Below are 23,917 nucleotides of genomic sequence, written 5' to 3'. Positions count from 1 at the left end.
TGGGCAGGAAGGTGTGTGGCAATTTGGCAACCAGCATGAAACCACCGGTGCTACATCGCATTTAGAGAGGTACAACAGGTCTTTAAGGAATGCTTTACAAAAATTTGCAGACAATCTTCTAAGGGAACTCAGACGAGACTTCCAGGAGGTCATTCGAAAAAGGGATGCCAGTGTCAAACCAAGTAATTGCTGCAGCGGATTCAGCAGACCTTTTTGATCATGGCTATTGCTAAGATGCAGTTGGTGGCTAAGACTCACAGGTCTGAAGCCAGACGTCCAACAAAGTGCCCTAAGTCTCTAGACCATCCAGAACGCCGCCAGACACATCCTTGACTTCCCTCATCGCACCCACATCACCCCCCCCCCCCCCCTTAGGCAGCTGCACTGGCTCCCAGTCCAGAAACGATGCCAGTTCAAGCTCCTCCCACTCATTCAAGGCACTGCATAACAGTGGACACCCCGAACCACTGCCTCCACTTCCACCAAACCTTCAGGCACCTTGTTTTGCCTATCTCTCACTCGCCCGCACACCCTGTCTACACAGAAGCGGAGCCAGAGGCCAGTGCTTCTCCCACCTCTCAACGGAATCCTGAAACGACCTCCCCCTCCACGTCACTGCTGGAATTCCAAAAGTTATTGCGCAAACAAATGATGGAGAGAATGCTGAACAAATCAAACATTCACCCCCAGTCACAGATCTGGGTTAAACCCGTTGTTTTTTTAACTAACCCCGCCATTCCAGCTTGGACTCTGCCATATATCCTTTTTTTTTTCTTTGCAGTGTTTTATGTAGCGCGAACTTGACCCTCATCCAATCAGGTATCGGAGCGCTTTACATAGCACCAGTTACGTTACATTAGGACACACATTCATTCTTTGTTAGGCACAGGGAGGTTAAGTGATTTCCCCAGAAGCACAGGATGTTCAGCGTCATTACCGAGACTCAAACCCAGTTCCCCAGGTCCAAGGTCGAGTGCCCTAGCTGTTAGGCCAACTCCTCTCCCCACCCCCAGTCACAGATCTGGGTTGAATCCATCATCATTCTTTAGCTCACTTCGCCACCTCAGTTCAGACCCAGCTATATGCAAATTAGTCTTGACCCTGCTCCCCATGGGAACAGTCCAGCCCGAACTGCCATGCCAGGTCCTACCTGGACCAGAAACAAGCATCCTGGCACCAGTTTCAGGGTATCACCCCTCATCAGCCAGGCTAGCTGGAATCCGGTGGTGCAGCGAGCATGGGACCGAAGACTGGGCATACCCATCCCACTTAGGGCAGAAATTACTGCGAAAACAGATGATGACCAAATCAAACATTCACCCCCAGTCACAGATCTGGGTTAAATCCATTGTTTTTTTTGCTCGCCACGCCATTCCAGATTGGACCCAGCCATATGCAAATCAGTCTTGATCCTTCTCCCCATGGGAATTCTGAAAGAAGCTGAAGACTTGGCTCTTTGACTAGTCCCACCATTGTCCTCAGACAGACTTCGATAACACCCTCCTAGCGCCTGGATACCCTCACGGGTGATAAGCTGTGCTGTACAAATCCTCGAACATGACAAGAGCAGGTCAGAGCTGGAATTAGTTAACAGGTAATATATGCATGCCATTCTTTCTTAAGGATCTTAAACATCTACCATCAATCAAGATGCATGGCTGGTGCTTATTGGGGCGCCCTGAAGATAGTGTGATCTTTGCTTGTATTTGTTATGTTGATTTTTCCTGGTAAAAGATTGGAGATTTGTGCTCTTGATCCCTTTTATCCAGTGTTTTGATGTTTCGTGTCACCACAGATCAGTTGACAGCTCTTGCTTTCAGGTTTGTTGAAGTGAGTGATACTTAAGTTACTAGAGATTGTCATATAGCTGTTCCGGTGGAGGTTCTTATGGTTTCTCCAACGGTTCCTTAAGATTTTTCTCTCAAGATTCCTTAAGCTGATACAAATGTTTGCACCCCCAGAGGGCCTCTGTTGTTGTTGGATCTTTTGGTCTGGGAACTTTCTGAGGAAAGTAGTCCTTGTTTGGAGATGATCTTCTGCTCATAGGTTGTCCTGTGTTTGTTTAGTGATGCGCCAAGCTCTTTAGATATGGTGCAGAGTTTGCCAAGCTCATCTAAAGTAGGTGTAGCGATTTGATGAGGTTATGGGTGCAGTCAGATTGGTAGTTGCTTTGGTAGTCTTTGGAGACTAGGAGAAACTTGCTTACCCATTATTGCGGAATGTGGTCAGATAGGAGGGAGAGTAGGTGTGAACGTTAGAATTGAGTAGTTTGATTCTGTTGGATGTTGAGATGGGAAAGGTAGCTTAATGTTATTGGTGTATGTTATAATTGTCATATGGCACAGATTGTGTTAGGGGTGGAGTTGTAACAGCATTAGTAGTTTGTTAGTCACAAGATGTGCAATAGGTGTTAAAGCTGGAGAAAGTGTAAATATAGAGGGATTCTCAGTGAGTAAAGAAGTAAGGTGGAAAGGGAAGCAGGTGAGTCGATATGGAAGTGATAGGGAGTTAGGGGAATAGTGAGGTTGGCATGATGGTGGGAGGCCTTTTGTTGGACGGGGATACATGAAAGGCTGATGGAAGGAAGGTTTGGGGGATAAGAGTAGTGTGGGTAGAACTTCTGGAAGGTGAAGCGGGACTAGGATAGGTTAATGCATTTGCTAGATGGTTACAGAACCTCACAGTAGAACTTGGGTAGCAAGGACTTTTAGTTGAAGGGTGCTGCTCTTCCTTGAGAGGCTGAGACTAAGTTTTGTGATTCTTCATTTTTTGGGGACATTTTATTCCTGATTTCCTTATCATTGTTGGGGCCTTGACTATTGGTGAGTTGCCTCGGTTGCAGTCAGTTGGGATAAATCTATAACTTTAGAATCCACCAGAACTGCAGTGATAGCTCTGTGAGATAAACCAAAATGAGATGTGAAGCAAGTTTAGTGATATCTTTTTTAATCCAAAGATCCTACAGCGGTAAGGCTATGAGACCCACCTTGATGTAATAGGTAAGGACATTCGACTGAAAGCTTTAGAATTCAGATCCTACATTAGTACGTTTGAGAACCTCACCCAGATGAAAAATGTAGGTAGTTTGATAACTTTTTTAATCCATGGAGCCTTTAGTAGTAGGCTTCCCAGGTTCATCCATATACTTAGGTGAGGAAACAAAACCATGCAATGCCTAGAACAAGAAACAGCTAATAGCTGCCTAAACGACATTCAGGACCAAATGAATTTAAATTGGTTGGCTATGAATGAATGAAGAATTAGCTTCTAGGTTTAGGACTATTTCTATGCCTCAACAAAATTGTGTTCTAAAAGTTTGTAAACTGCACATTTTGTCATGTTTAATTTGAGCCCCACCTGCTAATGGTAGCAGTCTTATGAATTTGCTGTGAATCATCACTCCATTGTTGGAAACAGAACACTTATAATAAATATTAATCCCTGCAGACTCCTCCTTTGAAGTCCTCTCCGGGCATAATACTGGATTGGATAAGTGTGTATAGGGACCCACAGGCTCTGCTGTTATCAGTGTTTTTTCAGATGTGGACCCTGGAGTTATTCCTATTGTGAGGTTCATTTGTTTTTTCAGATTTTTAGGCACAATGAGTTACTTTTACTTCCAACCCCCACACCTCCCAAACAGTCTTAGGGATTTAAGAGTTGAGAATAATGTCTCTCTTCGGGTGAGTTCTTCCCCTTTAACCCTCCACCTTCCCCCTTTTGTTGGAGAGCCCCCAAAATGTTTCCTCGAGCACTACTGCTCAAGAAGGAAGGTTGTTAAAACTGCTTTAAAGAAGTCTGTAACATACATTGCTCCAGCCTTTACTCTTACAGTACTGGCTCCCATAACTTTGGCACTGCAGTACACTATAGTCCCAGACAGGGTAGGACGTCTAAGAATGCATTCACCTCTGGGAGAGTAGTGCTCTTGTCGCAAATGCCTTCTACCTGCTGGATAGATGCACCCATGCATAGTCGAAGATGGCAATACTTGCAGTATTTGTGCAGATTGGCTTTGATGTAACTGACGTAGTTGATCGTTCTTTAGGCTCTGGTGTTGTAATATGCCAGTACGTGCATATGAAAACTACTGGGTTTTCTGGCAACATCTAGGCTCAGCTGCTGACCAAAAAGTCTTTGAAGAAAAAGCTTACAAATCTGAAGTATTTTATAACGAGCATTGCTAGCAAAAGAGCTTTGGGGCTGGCCTCTATGGTCTGTAACAGTATAGGGTTGCTGAAGTTTTAGCCACCAGTCTTTTACACAAAGACCGCCTGCAGAGCCACAAGCCCAGCAGCAGTAGTACATTCATCTCTACAGGGGCAGTAGAGCAAACAAAGAAAGTTCCCCCCTCAGCACTCTCCTTACTCCACAGATATGATGCAAGAGATTTCGGCTTTATTGATGAGGGGCCCCATTAACAAAGTACTGATTTAGAGTTGCCACATTTTTATTAAAGTTCAGATTTGCACGTTGTAGCGGATGATTGTTGAAAATGCATATGATTCCTAGGAGTGCCCCTATATGCAGCATTTACTAATAACTTGGCCAGTGTCTGTTCTGTTCCCATTTAAAGTTTGTATTTCTTTTTTAAATGCAACTATTTTAGTTACTATTTGTTTTATTATTCTGGTTTTAAAAATGTAGCTCTAGTCCTTGTATGTACATTTTTAATCTTTGTATAGACGGTATTTGAAGACTGTGTAGGCAAATAATTGTGTAGCAAAATTGAAACTTCCATATTATATTCATAAACACTTAAGTACAAGTTGAGAATTGAAACCAGTCTCATCTCTTTTGTCTACCCCAAATAGGCCCATAAAATGGCATGGCCTTTCCTAGAACCAGTAGATCCGGTTGATGCGCCAGATTATTATGGTGTTATTAAAGAACCAATGGGTAAGAATTGTGGTCAAGTTTGTCAACAGAATGTATATGTATTCTTAAATGTCTTTACAAGCTAAGAAAACATTACAATGTATACTTTGTTTTGCAACATTACTTTTGTCCTTCACTGAAGCCATCTTAGATCAGTACCTTTTTACAGCAAGAGTTATTTCTTAGTCATAACACTTGAGGATATTCTCCTGACTTGGGTATAAACCTTAGATTCTCTTAGTTGTTTGTGCTTTGTTTAATTTTTTTGTTTTTGTTTGACTTCTGGACTACAGCCCCCTGTCTCCATGCAGGCAAACAAATCGACTCATGTAGGAACGATCTTTAAATAATAAAGACTGTATGGGTACCCCCTAACTCCTGCACACACACCCTTTTATGTATGGGGTACACTCTTACAAACACACAGATCTATACACCAAGACTGTTCACAAAGAAGATTATGACAAAACAGTGTCTGTGCTAACTTATGGAAGTGTTGTAAACGTAAACATAGAACTGTGCAAATGTTTCATTTTCCTCATATATTCTTCTGTTAGGAATTGGGTCTCTAGTTGGCAGAGGTATGAACCCTTTTCCAAGTAGGGACCACAATCCTAGTTACCGTAAGCTAGATACACAGTAAAAGATAATCTGTGCTCACCCTCTGATAGCTTGGCACAGAGTAATTAGGTTTATTTAAAGAGGCAATTTGTAAAGTATATGTGCAACACACACACAGTAACACCATGAAAACACCGCAAAAGAACTGCACACAGGTTTAGAAAAATAGAGACTACTTTTATGAGTAAAACAAGACCAAAAAACTAAAATCAGTAGAACCAGCGTTATGGATTTTTAAAGAATAAACCAAAAAAAGTGCTTAGAAGGCAATAGTGCTAAGGGGCTACTTGAGGTCACGTTAGACATGGGGAAATCCAAAATTCGGGCCGACCGCGACGAAGGGCAGGCTGGCTACAGGACTCAGGCAGGCCCCGCTGGCAAAGTACCTTGGATGAGTCAAGGGTCGACGTCGAAGACTTTATGCGAGGAGGCACTGCGTCGTCGATCCCGTGGATGAAGCCGAAGCGTCGGCGCAGATCTACGCAGTCAAAGGCTTCAGTGTCGCACCCCTTTACGATGCAGGCGCTGCGTCGGCATGGAGGTGATGTAGTCTATCGACTCCTGCATCTGCGCCGAAGGGCACTTGGTCGATTCTGATCAGCGCAAAGTCGGTACTGCACTGAGTTTGATGGTTTTGTACAGCAGAAATCACCTTTCAAGGGCCCAGGATTCGTTTGGCATCACTTGACTGGGCAGGGCTCACAGACGGTAGAGTCCAGGTGCTGTTTCAGAATTACAGAAAGTCTTTGATGGCCCTGAGACTTCATAACAGGGGGCAAGGCAGCAAGCCCTTGGAGTCACACTGGTTTCAAGTGAGATGGGTCCAGTCCTACTCAGCAGGGGAGAGATCTGCAAGGCAGCTCAGCAAACAGAAAGCAGTTCCTTTAGAGTGGCAAGGTGGCAATCCTTGTGGCACAAACGTCTTTAGTACTGGCAAAGTTCTTCACAGGTCCAGTAGTGTACTTTCTTTGTAAGGTCAGCACCCCAGTACTTCTACCCAAATGTGCCTTTGAAGTTGGGGTTACTTCAAAGCAGGTCTTGAAGTGCCCAGGTCCCCTTTCATCTTAGCCTGTCTGTCAGGATATCTGTGTGGGGTAATCAGACCTTTATGTGGGACACAGGACACTGCCTATTCAGGTGCAAGTGTCTGCTCCCCTCCCCCTTCCTGCCCAGGAAGAGCTATCAGAATGCAGATAAGTTCTCTATCACCCCACCCTTACTATGTTTCTGGCTGTCTAGTGGGAATACACAAAGTGCAGCTGTCACCCATCCCAGATGTGTATTGGAGATGGACTACAAGGCACACAGAGCAGTAAGAGCAGAGAATTGACCACTTTATAAAAGTGGCATTTCTAAAATAGTAATGTTAAATCGAACGTTACCAATAAAGAGGATTTATCATTACAATTCCAAAGATATGAAACATAATGCAGCTTCTCCTATCTAATCAGGAATTACAACTTAAGTGTTTTAAGGAATTCCTGTTACTAGCCTATGAGAGGAGTAGGACTCACAGTAGTGAAAAACTAATTTAGCTATTTGTCACTACCAGGGCACGTAAAACTTAAAAGTATATGTCCTACCTTTTAGTTACACAGCACCCTGCCCTTAGGGCTACCTTAGGGGTGACTTATGTGTAATGAAAAGGTAGTTTAAGGCTTGGTAAGTGGTTTTAAATGGCAAGTCGAAGTGGTAGTGAGCTGCACACACAGGCCTTGCAATGCCAGGCCTGAGACAAGTTTGAAAGCCTACTTGTGTGGGTGGCGCAACCAGTGCTGCGGGCCCACTAGAAGCATTTAGATTACAGGCTCTGGGCATATGGTACACTACTTTACGAGTGACTTTTAAATAAACTAAATATTCCAATCAGATACACACCAATGTCACCATGTTTAGGAGAGAAGCTCATGCACTTTAGCACTGGTTAGCAGTGGTAAAGTGAGAAAGAAATCCAGAACAAAAATGTTCAAATATAAGTGTCCACAAATCGTTGATGTAGATAAAATTTCCACTTTATTCCCAGTTTTGTTTGCAATTCCAAAGCATCTAATATGAAATGCAGTCTTCACTTTCTTTCCAGTTTTCTTTATAACTGTAAAGCATCCAACATCCAGAAGAAAATGCAGCCAACATGTGTTTAGTCTGTGGGGTTTGTACCACTGACTTCATCAGGGCTACAAAACAATAATAACCAATCTTAGCATGTTTAGATTAAATTCACAATATTCAGTTACAGTCCTCATAGCGTAAACACCACCCAATCCGAATGAAAGAGCTCATAAGTAACACCTTGAATAGTCATAAAATTCTCCATGTGACATTTAAATTACCAGCTATTTGCAATCGTGAATAAATCAAAATTAAAGTGCAAGTAAAATCAATACAAGGAAAACAGATTAAAATAATTTTAATCATGCGTAGGATGTCATGCCAAGTCACACACCACCATATTGTGAGTAGAGATAAAGAGGAGATGTACAAAATACGAATTCCCTATGCAACTTTCCTTACTCCCCTAACATGCCAAGTCAAACATCACTATGTTGAGAGTAGAGATAAAGACTCACCTAACACATCAGTTATCACTCATTCATAATTCTGCATATGGTAATCCAGTCAAGTTCTTCTGAGTACTAACTAGAAATATAATTCCATTAATAACCTAAATAATAATTGTAATACTGGAAATTAAAATACTAAAATCAAATCATACCTAATTTTTTGGCCACCGGCCCTTATTGATGGTAAACACATCAATAGAAAATATTTTCTTCAATCTGTGATATAATTATGCAATCGATGTATCATTAGATCCAAGTAACCTCATATTCAACTCTCTATATATAATTGATCAATACACAGTGCATGCATCTCGAGACAGCGTTTAAGCATACCAATGACATCTAACCCGTCTATGAATTATCTAAAATAAGATAATCGTCCCGTAATGGTACATATATCTTCACAGATTTTAGTAACATATTTGTTTTTCTCACCCGAAAATCATAACAGAAAACCAGGAGAGTACTGCTCGCACAAACGGTGTGCCACATCAGCGCCATCTCTAAATCTCCTTTTATACACATCATAAATAGACATCGTCAACGGCCTATATAAAAAAAGGTGTCCTCTATCAGCACCATCTTAACATAGGTAAAGTGTCATAAAATTGAAATAAAGCAGCGCCATCCAGGTAAATGGTAAACCTATTATCATAACTTAGGGGTAACTTCTCTGTGCCATCTATGTAATTAATACTTATTATCATAATAGTAATCAAAACTAGCATCATACCATAAACAATGGTAAATGTTAAATTCATAATCACTTTTACGGTCGTAAATAAAAAACGAAGAATGCACATAACATACCATATTAATCCCATTTCATAATACTCTTGTCAAAGTTGTCTTATATCCGCACCATCGCAGTACAGTATCATTACTTATACTAAGTGAAATATCACATAGAAAATATTTTTATGTCATATCTCTTTAATGCAGGACAGACACCATGAGCGGCTTATATAAAACCCTGGGCCAGCATCATAATCCCCACAACCGAAACATGTGTTGGCTGCATTTTCGTTTGGATGTTTGATGCCTTACAGTTATAAACAAAACTGGAAATAAAGTGGAGGCTGCATTTCGTATTGTATGTTGAATGCTTTGGAATTACAAATGAAACTAGAAATAAAGTGGAAATGTTATCTACGTCAACAAATTGAAGACACTCATATCTGAACATTTTTGCTCAGGATTTCCTTATTGTTTAAGCAGTCGTTGTCCCCTATATAGAAGCGTAAGGTGGCCTCTCCTAATCCTTTGATTTATGCTTTGTAAAATATATGGTTATTCGCAGGACTTTCCCAGGCACGTTCTTATTGTAAGCAGTGGTAAAATGCTCTAAGCCCAACAAAACGATTCAGCAAAAAGTGGAGGTAAGCAGGCAAAATGTTTGGGGGAAGACCACCCTAAGAATGACAGGTCTACCATCTTACATGAGGGAGACAATTGAAATATTAACCTTAGCAAAAGTGTTAGTTGAGCCTTTGAGCCACAAGAGAGGCCTACCTGCCACCCAGTTAGCATTGGAAAAGTCTGCCTCCAGTCAGTAGGTTTTTAATGTGTAGGACCAGAAAAATACTGTTTTACATGGTTTGATTCATGAATTTGGGTTCATTTTTCAAATATAATGAGTGATCTGGCGGTTTTTCAAAATCTGTGAATGGTCTGAATACTTAATTACAAGTAATCTTAATTGCTCCAAGTCCTAGCCGTCCTTGTTTTAGTCTGAACTATTTTAGCTTCTCGCTCCCCAAGACAGGCAACGATCGGTGCCTCCATTGTGTGGTGTCCTTTTTAACAACAAATTTTTATTCATTTTGAAAGATACAAAATGGGCAGAGCCCTGCAGAGACGGTACATATATTGTATATGAAATGCAGTACCTAATTATTTTATACAAAACAAAATTGCCTGCGGAACGGCAGACCAAAAGTATAACAAACCACACCGAACACACACAGGGAGTCTTAATTGCGCGTTAACAAAAACCTGACTGTAAAGAGTCAATGTCATCGGACTATACAAGTGAATTTCTGACCACCAATTGTTCAATAGGATCGTGGGAGTCTGGATGTGGTAATGGGGGAAAGTCAATGCCTCTGTATGTAGCCCCACGGGCCCATAATTTTCCTATGCTTCTGTGGGCATCCTCTTGCCTGAAAAACTACAGTTTCTGCTGCCATACACCTGTCCATTGCCTTCTTCCATCCCGGAACACTGGGTGGGGAAATAGCTTTCCAATTCTGTGCAGTATCCCTCTTGGTTAGGGTGAGGCCCAGGAACAGGAGGTGCTGCTTGTAGCGATTCCCCCCCAATCTCATCAGTGCTATATAGGAGCAACAATCTGGGGTCGAGCGGGACGGTCCATGCCAGAATGTGACCTAGGCAAGACGTCACCCGTGTCCAGAATGGTTGAAACTCTGTACAACTCCACACAGTATGAAGGAAGGAGCCCTCATCATTACTGTAGCGGAGGTATTGAGGCGGCGGAATAACACCCACTTTCCACAACCGGCATCTGGTGTAATGTACCCAGTGGAGGTACTTACCGAGGACTAGCCAGGGCTTCCGTCCAATCATCATCTGTCAAGGCCAGCAGATCGGCCTCCCATGCCGCTCTGGTTTTATGGATGGTGGTCTAAGTGCGAGTTTTAAGCGCCTGATAGATTTGTTTAATTTTGGAAGCCCCAATGTCCCTCATCAGCAAGCGGCCCTCTATTGGGTGGAATTCCGGCAGAGCCTCCAAATGACGAATATGGGGGTCTGAGGCATGCTGTAATTGCAAGTAGCGATGAAACTGAGATTTATGTAGGTTGTAGTCGGTTTGTAACCATTGAAAGGATTTAAGTGTAGTGCCTTCCATAACATCGCCATAACATCGCCAAGCGTAGGGATTCCAATGAGGTCCAAACGCGCCGTTTATATGTGCCCTGCCAGAGGGGAGTGGAACCTCTCAATCTTCCCCACCAACCCATGGATTTGACTGTGTGTCTCCAGGTTTGTATAACTATCTTGCAAGCTGGAGGTAGTGTTTCAAAGGACGTGCAGCTGTACATGAGATGTAGCAAGGGCGTGCCAGCCATAGCCATCTGTTCAACTGCGTATGCTGGATCTGACCGAGAACCATACCACAATTCATTGACCGCCAAAAGGTGAGAGGCGGAATAATATGCGTGGACGTCGGCCACTGCAATACCGCCGAGTATATGGTTTGTGTGCATGTACGGAGTGCAACCCGGATTGCTCCCCCCTGCCATAAGAATCGATTCAGAATCGTGTTAAGTTGTGTAAACCATGAAGGAGGAATATTATATGGAAAATTCCGAAGCCCCTATAGCAGACGTGGTAAGGATACCAGCTTAAAGGTATCGGATCATACATATAGCGATAAGGGCAGCTGGGACCAAACGGTTGTCTCATTGCGGGCAGCAGGGAGTAGCGGGGCGATATTTTGTGCCAATGAGATCGTAGGACACGGCGATATGAAGACCCCTAAGTATTTAAAGCATTCCGTAGCAATAGATAGTTGTGAAGCCCAAACCTGGTGTCTCTGAACCCCACATACTGGGAAAAGTGTGGATTTGGATGGGTTGGTGCTCAACCCAGTGGTCTCAAAGTATCTGGAGGACACGAGGCCCCGAGAACTGTGGGTCTGTCATAAAGAAGAGGACAACATCGGCGTAAAGCACCATTCTGTCTGAATATTCCTACGTCCACTCAAACCCCCGGATCAGCGGGCCCTGACACACCCACACCGTCAGGGGTTCTATGGCTAGGGCAAATAGAAGTGGAGACAGGGGGCAGCCCTGTCTTGTGCCCCGGCGAATGGGAAAGGAGGTCGGCTGATATCCTGCCACACGGACAGATGCAGAGACATCAGTATATAACAGCTGGGTATATGCTATGAACCGTGGTCTGAGATTTATGGCATGAAGGAGTTTGAAGAGGTAAGTCCAACTCAGGGAGTCGAATGCCTTATCTATGTCGGCCAGCAGAACTGCCGCCGGGCGACTGAGTCTGTGGGCCCCTGCAATTGCGTTGTGGACTCGCCTAATATTATGTCTGGCGGAGCGCTGTGGCATGAAGCCAGACTGATCGGGGTGATTGAGATCGGGGCTAGGACCTTCCCCAGGAGCTTAGGCTCAAAATGAAGCAACGAGATAGGACGATATGAAGCCGGGTCTTCAGGAGGTCGGCCAGGCTTGAGAATCTTGGCATGGCGCCAGTCTGTGGGTAGGATATGCTGCTCTAGTGCCTCATGCAGTGCTTCGAGCAGATGTGGGCCTAACATCGTCATGTGTGGTTGCATGAAATCGCTGGGAAAGCCATTTGGACCCGGGGCTTTGCCAGGGTGAATGCTAGATAGCGCTGCCCTTAGTTCATCTACAGTTATGGGGCTATCCAGTGAGTCTCTAACTTGGTCGGAGAGCTTACGGGGAGGAATAACCGACAAAAACTCATCTATAAAAGTCTCCGATATGAGCTCCCGCTGTTGATAGAGTGTGGTATAAAAGGATGCGAATGCCTGGACTATCGTCTCCGGGGAAGTGCAAAGCGTACCATCCGAGGCCCGTAGAAGGGGTACCTGAACAGGGGCTTTCTTGGCCTGGCATTTTGCTGGACTTTTAGCCCCATTGGTAAATCCTGTGCTGTGTTGCCAGACACTCTTTTTTTGGCCTCATCAGTAAGGAGCTGATGGATTTGTTTCTGGTTAAGTAGGAGATTATGCCGAGAACTTGGGTCCGACCCCTCTAATACTTGTGCCTCCAACTGGCTTTGACGATCTTCTAGTTCAAGTAACTGGGTCAGGCGTTTGCGTTTCTCGCCGGTGCGGAAACTTATATCTACTTCCCTGATCGACGGCTTGAGGCCCTCCCACAGAATTATACGCGATGGGGATGAGTCTGGATTGAACTGAAGATATTCTGCGATGGTGTGCCGCAGAGTCTCCTGATATTGAAAGTCCCGAAGGAGCCAGGGGGACATACGCCACCTGCATGGGGCCCATTGAACTTTCAGGCTTAGCTTAATCTGAACAGGTGATTGGTCTTAGAGACCCCGGGATAAGATGTCTGTATTTGATGCTCTGTGTATGAAATTATGGGGGAGAAATATGTAGTCCAGCCGCGATAGCGTTTTATGCACGGCCGATGTATATGAAAACCCAGGAGTCGAAGGGTGAAAGGCCCGCCAGGTGTCCGACCACCCCAATGTATGGGCCAGAATGTTCAGTTTGGATTTGGAAGGGGGGTTGTCAGGTCTCACTGCACGCCACCTATCTTGGGGTGTCATAATATCATTCCAGTCACCACCCAGGATCATCAAACCGTCAGGAAGGTCACCCCAAAGCTGTCATTTTATCCACGAACGTTTGTGCCGGGGGGGCGGGGGGCATATATACTCCCAATGGTTATATGTTCTCCCGCGACTGTGCTGGAGATCACAGTGAATCGCCCACCAGGTTCTAGCCAGTGTTTGGAAATGACGATCGGCACGCGGCGATGTATTAGGAACGCCGTGCTCCGAGCACCGCGTGTAAACCCTGAGTGATACACCGTGGCAAATCCAAACCTACTAAGGCATGGAGTTTTATTGCCTAAAAGGTGAGTCTCTTGCAGCAAAATTTTATCTGCGTTATACCATTTCGCTAAGATTGAGTGGTGTTTTGTTGTAAAAAAAATAGAAAGTGTACTTTTCAATTTATATAACTCTCCTCTTCATGTTGTGCTCTAAAACATCCCTTCACCATATGCTATTCCTGTCTCCAGGACAAAACGGTTGAGCCCCAGTATGAAGAATGATGTAGGTGTTTGTTAATAAATGTAACTGATTCAGTGTATGCTGAGTCAGGAATTCCTGCCTTGCTGTGCGGAAGCATGCGTGAGGTGTTGATGCACATCTGTCTTGGTGCACTCAGAAATGTTTTGTTTCAGCAGTCATAATATCCCTGTCCTTCTGTCCCATTCACTGTACAATAGGTTTGAGGTTGTGGTGAAATGCACAAGTGAGATACGACCTGACTCAGATAGTGCTGTTCTATTGCTTGGCAAGATCATGAGATAATTGATGGTTGCCTAGCAAAAGATCCTCGCTGGAAGTGCCTTCTTTGCTGATTTTATTTGGAGACTTTATAGGTTTTTTTTGTCCTTGACAACGAGCTTATTACATGCTAGACAATGCGGGTCAATGTTTCCTCACTGGAGGAACTTCAGAGGAGGTGGAGAGGTGCTGCAGGGGGACCCTCAGAGGCAGCCCTGCCAAGTACCAGACATCATGGGTTAGACTAATGCATTTTAGTGCTAGTATCTGCATCACCACACTAAAATGTATTAGACCTGCAAAGCTTTCACTGACCTCCTGAGGTGGGCTCAAAGTTCAGAAAGCACACCATTAGCAATTGCGCTTTTGTGCGTCACTGTGTGCACAAAGAGCAACACTGATCACTTTAAATAAATGACAGGACTTGCAGCCCAAGGAACTTTGCTCTAGCATGGCTGCCCTGCAGGCACATTTCTGAACTTTGTCGAGCCTGAGCATATCAAATGTTAGGACACCTTCTAAAACACTCCATAGACCATCTAACCACTTCATGGACCCTCTACCTCCCTGTTAGACCCGGCCTCGTAGCATGGCTCTTCCTGTCCTCGCACTACCTAACCTGGTACCTGGGACCCCAAGCACACGGCCCAGCCGATCCTCCCCACCAGAACACACACACGCGACCCGGGCATCCCCGTCCATGGCCTCTCTCCTTTCGGCCACCCCGGGCACGCGTGCCCACTTCATGCACCAAGATGGCCGCCCGGCCCCAGCACAACCCGGGCCTAGAGGCGCCACTCCGGCTGGAGGACATCACGCTTCCAGGGGATGAGAGAGGGAGGAGCAGTTTCTATCGCACCTCTGAACTCCCCTGGGACGATGGGTTTCGATCGGCCCTCCGGCCTCCCTGAGGGCTGGCTCCACGCCTGCTGGGTGTCTGGGACTCCTCCCGACCCGGCCCTGAAAGGATCAAAAGACAATGGCAGGAAACCTCGACAAGCGACCCCCAGGTGACAAGACCCCTGCCTGCACAGACTCCGGACATCAAAGAGGGGTCGACCTATAACAAGGGGTGCTCTGGGACTGTCCGGCAGATTCGCCTTGGAACATCTGAGCCCTGCTGAGTGACTCGCGGCTCCCTGAAGATCGTAAGACCTCCGAACTTGTGCTTGAGCCCTGCTGAGTGACTCGCGGCTCCCCGAAGATCGTAAGACCTCCGAACTGGTACCTGAGCCTGCTGAGTGACTCGCGGCTCCCTGAAGATCGTAAGACCTCCGAACTTGTGCTTGAGCCCTGCTGAGTGACTCGCGGCTCCCTGAAGATCGTAAGACCTCCGAACTTGTGCTTGAGCCCTGCTGAGTGACTCGCGGCTCCCTGAAGATCGTAAGACCTCCGAACTTGTGCTTGAGCCTGCTGAGTGACTCGCGGCTCCCCCAGACTCTCTTTGGTCCCGCCGGACCCCACGACGACAAGCGTATCCCCCAGCTCGAGGATTGTGAGCTGTGCACCGGGTACGCTCCTGCATTTGATCCATATCCCCCCAAAGACTGTCCCGCTACCTCCTACCCCCGCCAAGACTCTGTGAGCCCACGCTCTGCTTGTAAATATCTGCCTTGCTGATCATAAAGATCCTACCACTTCGATTTGATAAAGCTTGAATCCTAAGAACCCTTGGTGTGGTGTCTCTTTGTCGTGTGGTGCCGAGTGTACGATCCTAGATACGAGATTCCTCCCCTGCGGAGTCTCCCGCCAGTGCCCGGCTACGATACTTTGAGGGTGGGTCTCAGGACAGTCAGGGCCCCCTCCGGGCCCCTCTGAGGTCGCCTTCTAACACTCCCAGCATACTCCGAGATCGAAACCTGTATTCTCCCACTATGGTCCAAGATTGTAAACACCTCACTACGTCAAGGCACTATCTACCCTTACTTATGTAGTAGATGACATACTAAAAATGCTGGATCATAATGATTCATGCCTTTTAATATTGCTGGATTTATCAGCTGCCTTTGACACAGTCAAACATGATAACCTATTAAAACTACTGGAACATAGGATGGGCTTCTCAGGGGTTGTATTATCATTCCTCCAAAACAGATCCTTAAGAGTCCAAATGAATCAATCTCTCTCCAAGTCACACGCAATCACTCTTGGCGTTCCCCAAGGATCTTCCCTCTCACCCATTCTCTTTAGCCTCTATTCCTGGAACCACTGGCAAACCTCCTAAAAACCTCTAACATCCACTACCATATGTACGCGGATGACACACAGCTGTCTCTCAAAATCATATCCATCACATCCATCCTACAAAACACGCACCTCTGGCTCACAGTTAACCATCTCAAACTCAAGGCGACCAAAACTGAATTTCTTCTCATCTCTCCGCCGAATAAAAACCCCAAGATTGATCTTTGAATGAAACCTCTTACAGCCCTCATATGCTCGCCTCACATCATAGACTCTGCCAGCTTCCTTGCTGCACGGAACACACAAATCCATGCAGTGAAAATCTTGTCTGGCCAAGCACATGATGACATTCAGCAACCAATCCAAGGTTGCTAGGCTTCCCACTACTACTAGAATGTTTCCACCTACGTGATTGGCTGTGAGCACCAAGGTGCTACTGCAAAGCTTTGCCCTCCGCCAATGTAATTGCAGACCAGAAGCCTTACATTGCAAGTGCAAAATAATGGAAAAACTGGCCCCCAGTCTTAAATCACTGACTGTTCAGTTATGTTATGGACAATTGACTACCAAGTGTGATCTACAGAGCTCAAATCTACTGGGTTAATAAAGCCCCAGACAGGGAGACAGAGTCTGTGAGCAAAGTGAGCTTGGAGTCAAAGTCTTGGCAAAAATCTGGCTGTCAATAGAGTGCAACTTTGTAAGCAGAAACTGGCCACGGGGTTAGAGACAGCGAGGAGATCCTGACCTGGTTAACAGAGACTAATGTGATTGTACCAGCCTGGTGAGCAGAGACTGTGCTGAGAAGACTGATCTCGGCGACTCCGGCCCAGCTGCAGGATTTCCTTCAGCCATGGCCCGCCTCTTTGGGCCGTCGGGCCCGACTGGGGGCCCTCGCCCTTCACTGTCGGCGGCTCCGGCATCGCTGTCTGCTCCTGCCCTGGCGCCGCAGGGCCCCAAGGATCCAGGCCTGGATCCCGGTCAAAGCCGGTTGACCTCGTTACATCTCCACCGACGCCGACCCCACCGGCACCACCTCAGATGTCGCCCGTGGCACCGGACGACGTCGCCCCCGGTTTCAGCCCCGACATGGACACTGAGCCGGAACGGCATCGCTCAATGCCGAGTCCGACGCCAATGATGCCTTTCTACCCCTATGTCCAGCCTTCTTATTTTAGGCCTGTACATCAGCCTTCGGAGGAAGGGGAGGACTGGGAGGGGTCTGAGGACCCTCTCCCAGCTCAGTGTGAGTATGACCCAGACTGGGCAGAGGAATTGGGGGATGCCAGTGGTCTGGACACCTCCCCTGACCTTGGCATGTTCACTCCTCCTACCGTGGACGCAAAGTTTGGGAAGGGAGTCCGGCCTGGTGACAAGAAAGCACCCGTGTGGTAGACACAGGGCCAAGATGCACCACAGCTCTGCATTTGGTAAGACTAATTGCCCGTAGTTCCTTCCTGTTCCACACCCTTTCCAACTCTGTGCACAGGACAGTAACACCCTGGGCCCAATTCAATAAATGTTTTGTACTACCCGTTGATGGCTCGCACTTGTGAGACTCCTTTTTGGTTTTGAGTGCTTGGTGTTCAATAGCCCGATGACTTAATATAGGTTTTGTAATGTAATATCTGAAAGAAACACGTTAGTTAGATTCCTCACCTTAGAATATCCCCAGGCGTCAGGCTGGATCCGGAAAGATTTTTCATAAGCAATACCCCTTGAGCCTCGCTAGGCGTCGTCTGCGGCTCCGCGTCTGTCGTCGGCGTCGTGCGCCGGAATGACGTCGTCGGAGTACTTAGACGCCGCCCTCGCGCCAGACAGCGCTGATCCAGGAAGAGCTTACCCCTTAGTAATTTTTTTACTCTTTTTGGTCTACTTGTCGACTCGACTCTGGTGCCGGTAGGATGCCTGGGTTTAAAGCCTGTGACTCCTGTCACCGACTGATGTCGGTGGCGGATCACCATCGCCGGTGCCTTTACTGTCTGGGGCCAGACCACGATGCGGAATCGTGCCTCGACTGTCAGGCCTTGACCTCGAAGTCTAGGCGGGAGCGGTCCCGTATGCTTCTCGAGCTTCGACACTCGGCTCCGTGCCGTTCAAGGTCCCGGTCCAGGAGGAGGTCGAAGGACCGGTCGCGGAGCCACAGCCACCATCACCGCTCGTCGGGTTCGAAGTCTTCGGGTAAGTCGAAGCACTCAAAGAAGTCCAAGAGGCGACACCGCTCTTCGGACTCCCCTCGGCGGTCGCACGACTCGGTCGAGGGTCAGGGTGGTCCCACCCCCGCGGCTCCGGCGGAGCCGCAGGAGCCGCGTCCGTCCCCATACCCGCCGGTCCCTGGGACTGACGCGACTCCGGCGGAGATCAGTGCCTTCCTCTCGGCCATGAGGGGCCTGGCTCCGCTGTCGACGCCTGCGGCGCGCCTTCGGGCCCTGCGGGTTCGACTGGGCGACCTCGCGAGCCAGCGGCTCCGGCGCCGAGGGATCCACGCCTGGATCTCTGCCGGCGCCGGTCGACCTCACAACGCCTCCTCCGCTGGCGTCGACACCGGTTCCACCTCCGGCGCCGTCTCCGAACTACGCCGTTCCCGGTTCAGCCCCGGTCCGGGCCCGGCGCCAGTGCGGACTCCGATGGATGAACATTTCATCTACCGCCCGGCTCCGGTTATTCCCCCTGTTTATCAGGAATCGGATGACGGGGGCGACTGGGAGGGGTCTGAGGACCCTATGGGCAGGCAGGCCCATTTATCACAGGACTGGGCAGACGAACTGGGGGATGCCAGTGGTCTGGACACCACCCCGGACACTGGTTTCATCTCTCCTCCGACTGTGGCCTCGGAGGAAGGTGCAGCTTTTTCAGTGGTGCTGCGCAAGGCGGCCGACGCCCTTGGGCTGGAGTTGCCTGCTGTGGCTGTGAGGACTAACCTCCTCACTGAAGTGCTTCAACCGTCAGCAAGCTCCTCGGAGCCTCTGCTGCAGTTCAATGAGGCACTAGTGGACGTTCTACAGGGCACCTGGTCCAAGCCCTCCACAGTACCTCCTGTGGATCGTAACGTGCCCGGCGCCACTGCCCTGTTCCGGGCGACCCCAGTTTTCTGTCCCAACACCCCACGCCCGAGAGTCTGGTTATCCAGGCCTCTACTTCCCAATCCTCCTTCCCGTCCGCTCCTCCAGATCGGGAATCCAAGAGACTAGAACAGTTCGGAAAGAAGCTGTTCTCTTCCCTTAGTTTGGGCCTGCGGTCCTTGAATACCGCTTGCCTCTTGGACCGTTATTCCCACTCTCTGTGGGATACGGTGGAGGACGTGCTGCCCCTGTGTCCGGAGAAGGCCCGGACACGGCTCGCCCAGGCTCTCGCCGACGGGCGAGATGCAGCACGATATGCTATACGATGTGGATTAGACACTACGGACTCGCTGGGTAGAGCGATGTCAACCACGGTGGCGCTCCGTCGCCACGCCTGGCTTCGGCCCACGTCTTTCTCGGGGGATGTCCAGAGTACCTTCATGGATATGCCCTTTGATGGCACACGCCTTTTTGGCGAGAAGGCGGATAGTGCGCTGGCGTGCTTCAATGACTCCGGGGCTACGGCCAATTCCTTGGGCCTCTCGGCCCCGCGACCGCAAACTTCTGCTTTTCGCCCCTTTCGTGGCCAAGGAAGGGGCGCCCCCTCATGTCCGCCTAACCACCGGCCGCAGACTCAACCTGCACACGGTCGCGGACATGGATTCCTCCGAGACGGTACCGGGGGACAACGTGCCGGTCAGTCCACATCCACCCCGGCAGCATCTGCCTCAAAGCCCTCCTAGTCCGAGCTTTCAGGCCCATTCCACGCCAGTGGGCGGCAGAGTTCGCCATCACCTGCTCCACTGGTGTTCCATCACGTCGGACAGGTGGGTGCTGCAAATCGTCCATAGGGACTACTCCCTCCCCTTCGAGACGACCCCTCCAGCCATGCCACCGCAGTACCACCGTATGTCGGCGGATCACTTGAATCTTCTGCGGGAGGAAGTTGCGGCCCTCTTGGCCAAAGGGGCCGTCGAGCGCGTTACTGGTCCAGAAGTAGGCCGTGGTTGCTATTCCCACTACTTTCTGGTTCCCAAGAAGGGCAAAGGGGGCCTACACCCTATCTTGGACCTCAGGAGCGTCAACGCCTTCCTCCGGAAGGAGAGGTTCAAGATGCTCACCTTAGCTCAGGTTCTGGCTGCCCTAGACCCTGGAAGACCCTGGAGACTGGATGGTAGCGTTGGACTTGCAGGACGCTTATTTCCACATCCCCGTCCTGCCGGCCCACCGGCGTTACCTGCGATTCACGGTGGGTCAGAAGCATTTTCAGTTCACCGTGCTCCCCTTCGGCCTCACCAGTGCCCCTCGGGTGTTCACGAAAGTGATGGCGGTGGTCGCAGCTCATCTGCGCAGATTAGGGGTTCCAGTCTTCCCCTATCTCGACGTCTGGCTGTTGAAGGCGGGTTCGCCCCAGCAAGTCGTCTCCCACCTCCAGACTACGGCCGCCCTCCTGCATTTGCTGGGGTTCTCCATCAATGTGCCGAAGTCGCATCTGAGTCCCTCCCAGAAGCTCCTCTTCATCGGAGCGGTTCTGGACTCGGCGCAGTTCCGGGCCTATCCGCCGGAACAGCGGGTCCGGGATATTCAGGCTCCGATTCCCATTGTTCAGCCTCTGTCCCGGGTTTCGGTCAGGTTGGTGCTGCGGCTTCTGGGTCTGATGGCCTCCTGCATCCTATTAGTGCATTACGCCAGGTGGCGAATGCGGGCTCTGCAGTGGGACCTGAAGTTTCAGTGGGACCAGCATCGGGGCAACCTGTCCGACCATGTCTTGATCTTGGAGGGCACTGCGAAGCAGTTGCAGTGGTGGCTTACGAACCGCGATTGGGTCAGCGGCAGATCCCTCTCCCTACCCCAACCGGAGCACGTAGTAGTGACGGATGCGTCCCTCCTGGGATGGGGGGCCATTTGGGGGAGGCGGAGATCAGAGGCCTCTGGTCTCCGGCGGACTCTCAGCTCCATATCAACCTTTTGGAGCTGAGAGCGATCCGACTTGCACTGAAGGCATTCCTTCCCGTTATCCGGGGAAGTGTGGTGCAGGTGTTCACGGACAACACCACCGCCATGTGGTATTGCAACAAACAGGGCGGGGTGAGGTTGTGAACCCTTTGTCAGGAGGCTCTGCGCCTCTGGACGTGGCTGGAACATCAGGGCATCACCATGGTGGTTCAACATCTGGCGGGCTCTCTGAACGCCAGAGCAGACAAACTCAGCCGCTGGTGCATGATGGATCACGAATGGCGTCTACACTCGGACGTGGCGCAAGGCCGCTTCGGCAGTGGGGAGAGCCTTGGTTAGATCTATTCGCCACCGAAGAGAACGCGCAATGTCAGCAGTTCTGCGCGTTGGAGTTTCCAAGGCGGCACTCGCTCTGGGACGCCTTTCGTCGCGAGTGGAGTTGCGGTCTGTTGTACGCCTTTCCGCCTATACCACTTCTGCCCAGAGTGCTGAAGTGTGTATAAAGGCTTGTTACTGCTTGGCTAAAATGGACCCTCCTGTAGGGCTGAGAGCCCATTCCACCCGGGCCACAGCGGCGACTACTGCCCTGGGCAGAGGGGTCTCCTTGCAGGACATCTGTCAGGCAGCAGCGTGGGCCTCACTGCACACGTTTGCCAAACATTATTGCCTGGACAGCCAAGTCCGGAGAGACGGCTTCTTTGGCCGTTCTGTTCTCCAGGACTTTCTGGTGTGATCTTGGTTCGCAGACCCACCACCGGGGTTGGTATTGCTGGGGTATCTATTCTAAGGTGAGGGATGTAACTAACGTGTTTCTTTCAGATGAACAAGTTACTTACCTTCGGTAACGATGTATCTGTAAGAAACATTAGTTAGTTAGATTCCTCACCGACCCACCCATCCTCCCCGTTCTGCGAACCGACATCTAGGGTTAAGGCTATCCTTTTCAGGGCCCTAGATTTTTTGGCACCAGTGTCGGTCTCTTGCATGGCTCTACGTTCCTGGCGCGGAAAGCTGTGTACAAGAACTGACGTCAGCGCGCGAGGGCGGCGTCTAAGGACTCAGACGTCATTCCGGCGCACGACGACGGACGCGGAGCCGCAGACGACGCCTAGCGACGCGCAAGGGGTATTGCTGACGAAAAATATTTCCGGATCCAGCCTGACGCCTGGGGATATTCTAAGGTGCGGAATCTAACTAACTAATGTTTCTTACAGATACATCGTTACCAAAGGTAAGTAACTTGTTTGTTTCACGCAGTTTTTTGTAAACAGTACAATAAACATAATCCAGACTGGCAGATAGTGCGTACCTACATTAAAGTTACCTCAGCAGGTGCCTGTTAGTTCACCTCAGCCCTGTCAGGCACCAGGATTTTCGGAGGTCAGATAGCCAGGGGTCCCGTCTGCCGGTGACGGTTGTGCTCAAGAGTGCGGAACAAGGAGAGTCTGAGAGTGACGGCTGCTGTAACCAGCAAAAAATAATCTCTAATATAAAAAGGTCAATCACTCCCAATATTGTTGATAAAAGGTTTAGAATAATTCCCTGGCCTTTGCCATACCATCCTCAATGCTCACACATTCATAGAAAATGTACCTACTAAGTAGCAATTCACATGCCAACATGAATTCATGATCCCACACAATGCCAATAATCAAGCTGCCGTTATATCTCACACGCTATTGATCCGTCACTGTTGTCGTTATTTCAGTGCCTCTTAAAGTGTGAGGCATAATGCTCTGCAATGTGAGTTGTTTTCATACCAAATACACTGTAAAAGTAAAGATTTCCAGGCTAGTAAGGCCTTTCAGAATCAGTCTGAAGCAGTTTTCCTTTCCCCTGAATAGACGTGAACACAGAGCTGAAAACGAGTCATACATGCTCAGGCAGCTGTTTTAAATTCATTCTGTATGTCAATGTTTATATGCTGCTGAGACAGGCATTGTAATTTGTTCCTAACCCAACAAAGATCTGTTAAAACGTCTTGTTGCTCAAACGGGTGTAATTCATTGCTTGGTTTTACTCAGGAGAAAGTGTCACTCTAACGCATTTGTTCTTATAATGTCACTCATATGTACCCTGAAACCATGGAAATGTCACACATAAGCAAACTGAAAACTTGGCAGCTATGCAGAGAGTACCACAGGAGGAAGTGGAGAGGTTCTGTGAGGTGACCCTGCAGGCAGAGAGCAGATGCGGTAGAGAGATGCTGAGAGGGGACCCCGAGAGAGTACCACTGGAGGTGAAAAACAGTGGGGAGGCAGAGAGCACTCCTAGCTGGCAGGCAGCCCCGGTGTCCGTTGCTGGCAGCCAATGACTGAGAAGAGCGGCTTGGTACAGGAAAGTCCAGAAATATTCAGCTCGACTCCTAAACATGAGCCATTCACCACAGACACTGCAGACCCGAACAGAGCCAGGAATCCTTGTCCTCACTGCCAGGACAAACAGCCACCACCAAGACTGTACCTGGGTATCTACTGGATCTCAAACCAGTCACCAAACAGACGGCTAGGGAGGTACTACTGAGGCACATGTTACAGGCCAGACAAAAAGGCGCCACAAGTTTGTGCTGAAATGAAATGAAACTAAATACACTTGTACTGTTATTGAGTAGGT

The 23,917-nt window shown here is 48.5% G+C and overlaps 1 protein-coding gene across 5 annotated transcripts in view; it reads left to right on the top strand.

Annotated features, from left to right (window-relative positions):
- Positions 1–23,917, top strand: part of BPTF (bromodomain PHD finger transcription factor) — a 1,440,172-nt gene that overhangs the window by 1,313,819 nt on the left and 102,436 nt on the right. For all 5 annotated transcript variants that reach the window (XM_085617259.1, XM_085617261.1, XM_085617262.1 and 2 more), the window contains one exon: positions 4,815–4,899. In XM_085617259.1, coding sequence (XP_085473385.1) covers positions 4,815–4,899 — 85 coding nt within the window. The remainder of the gene's footprint in view (positions 1–4,814; positions 4,900–23,917) is intronic.

Source organism: Triturus cristatus, chromosome 7 (assembly GCF_964204655.1).
Source record: "Triturus cristatus chromosome 7, aTriCri1.1, whole genome shotgun sequence".
Taxonomy (NCBI): Eukaryota; Metazoa; Chordata; class Amphibia; order Caudata; family Salamandridae; genus Triturus; species Triturus cristatus.
The sequence above is the reverse complement of the archived record's forward strand: the minus strand, read 5'-3'. Positions and strand labels throughout refer to the sequence as shown.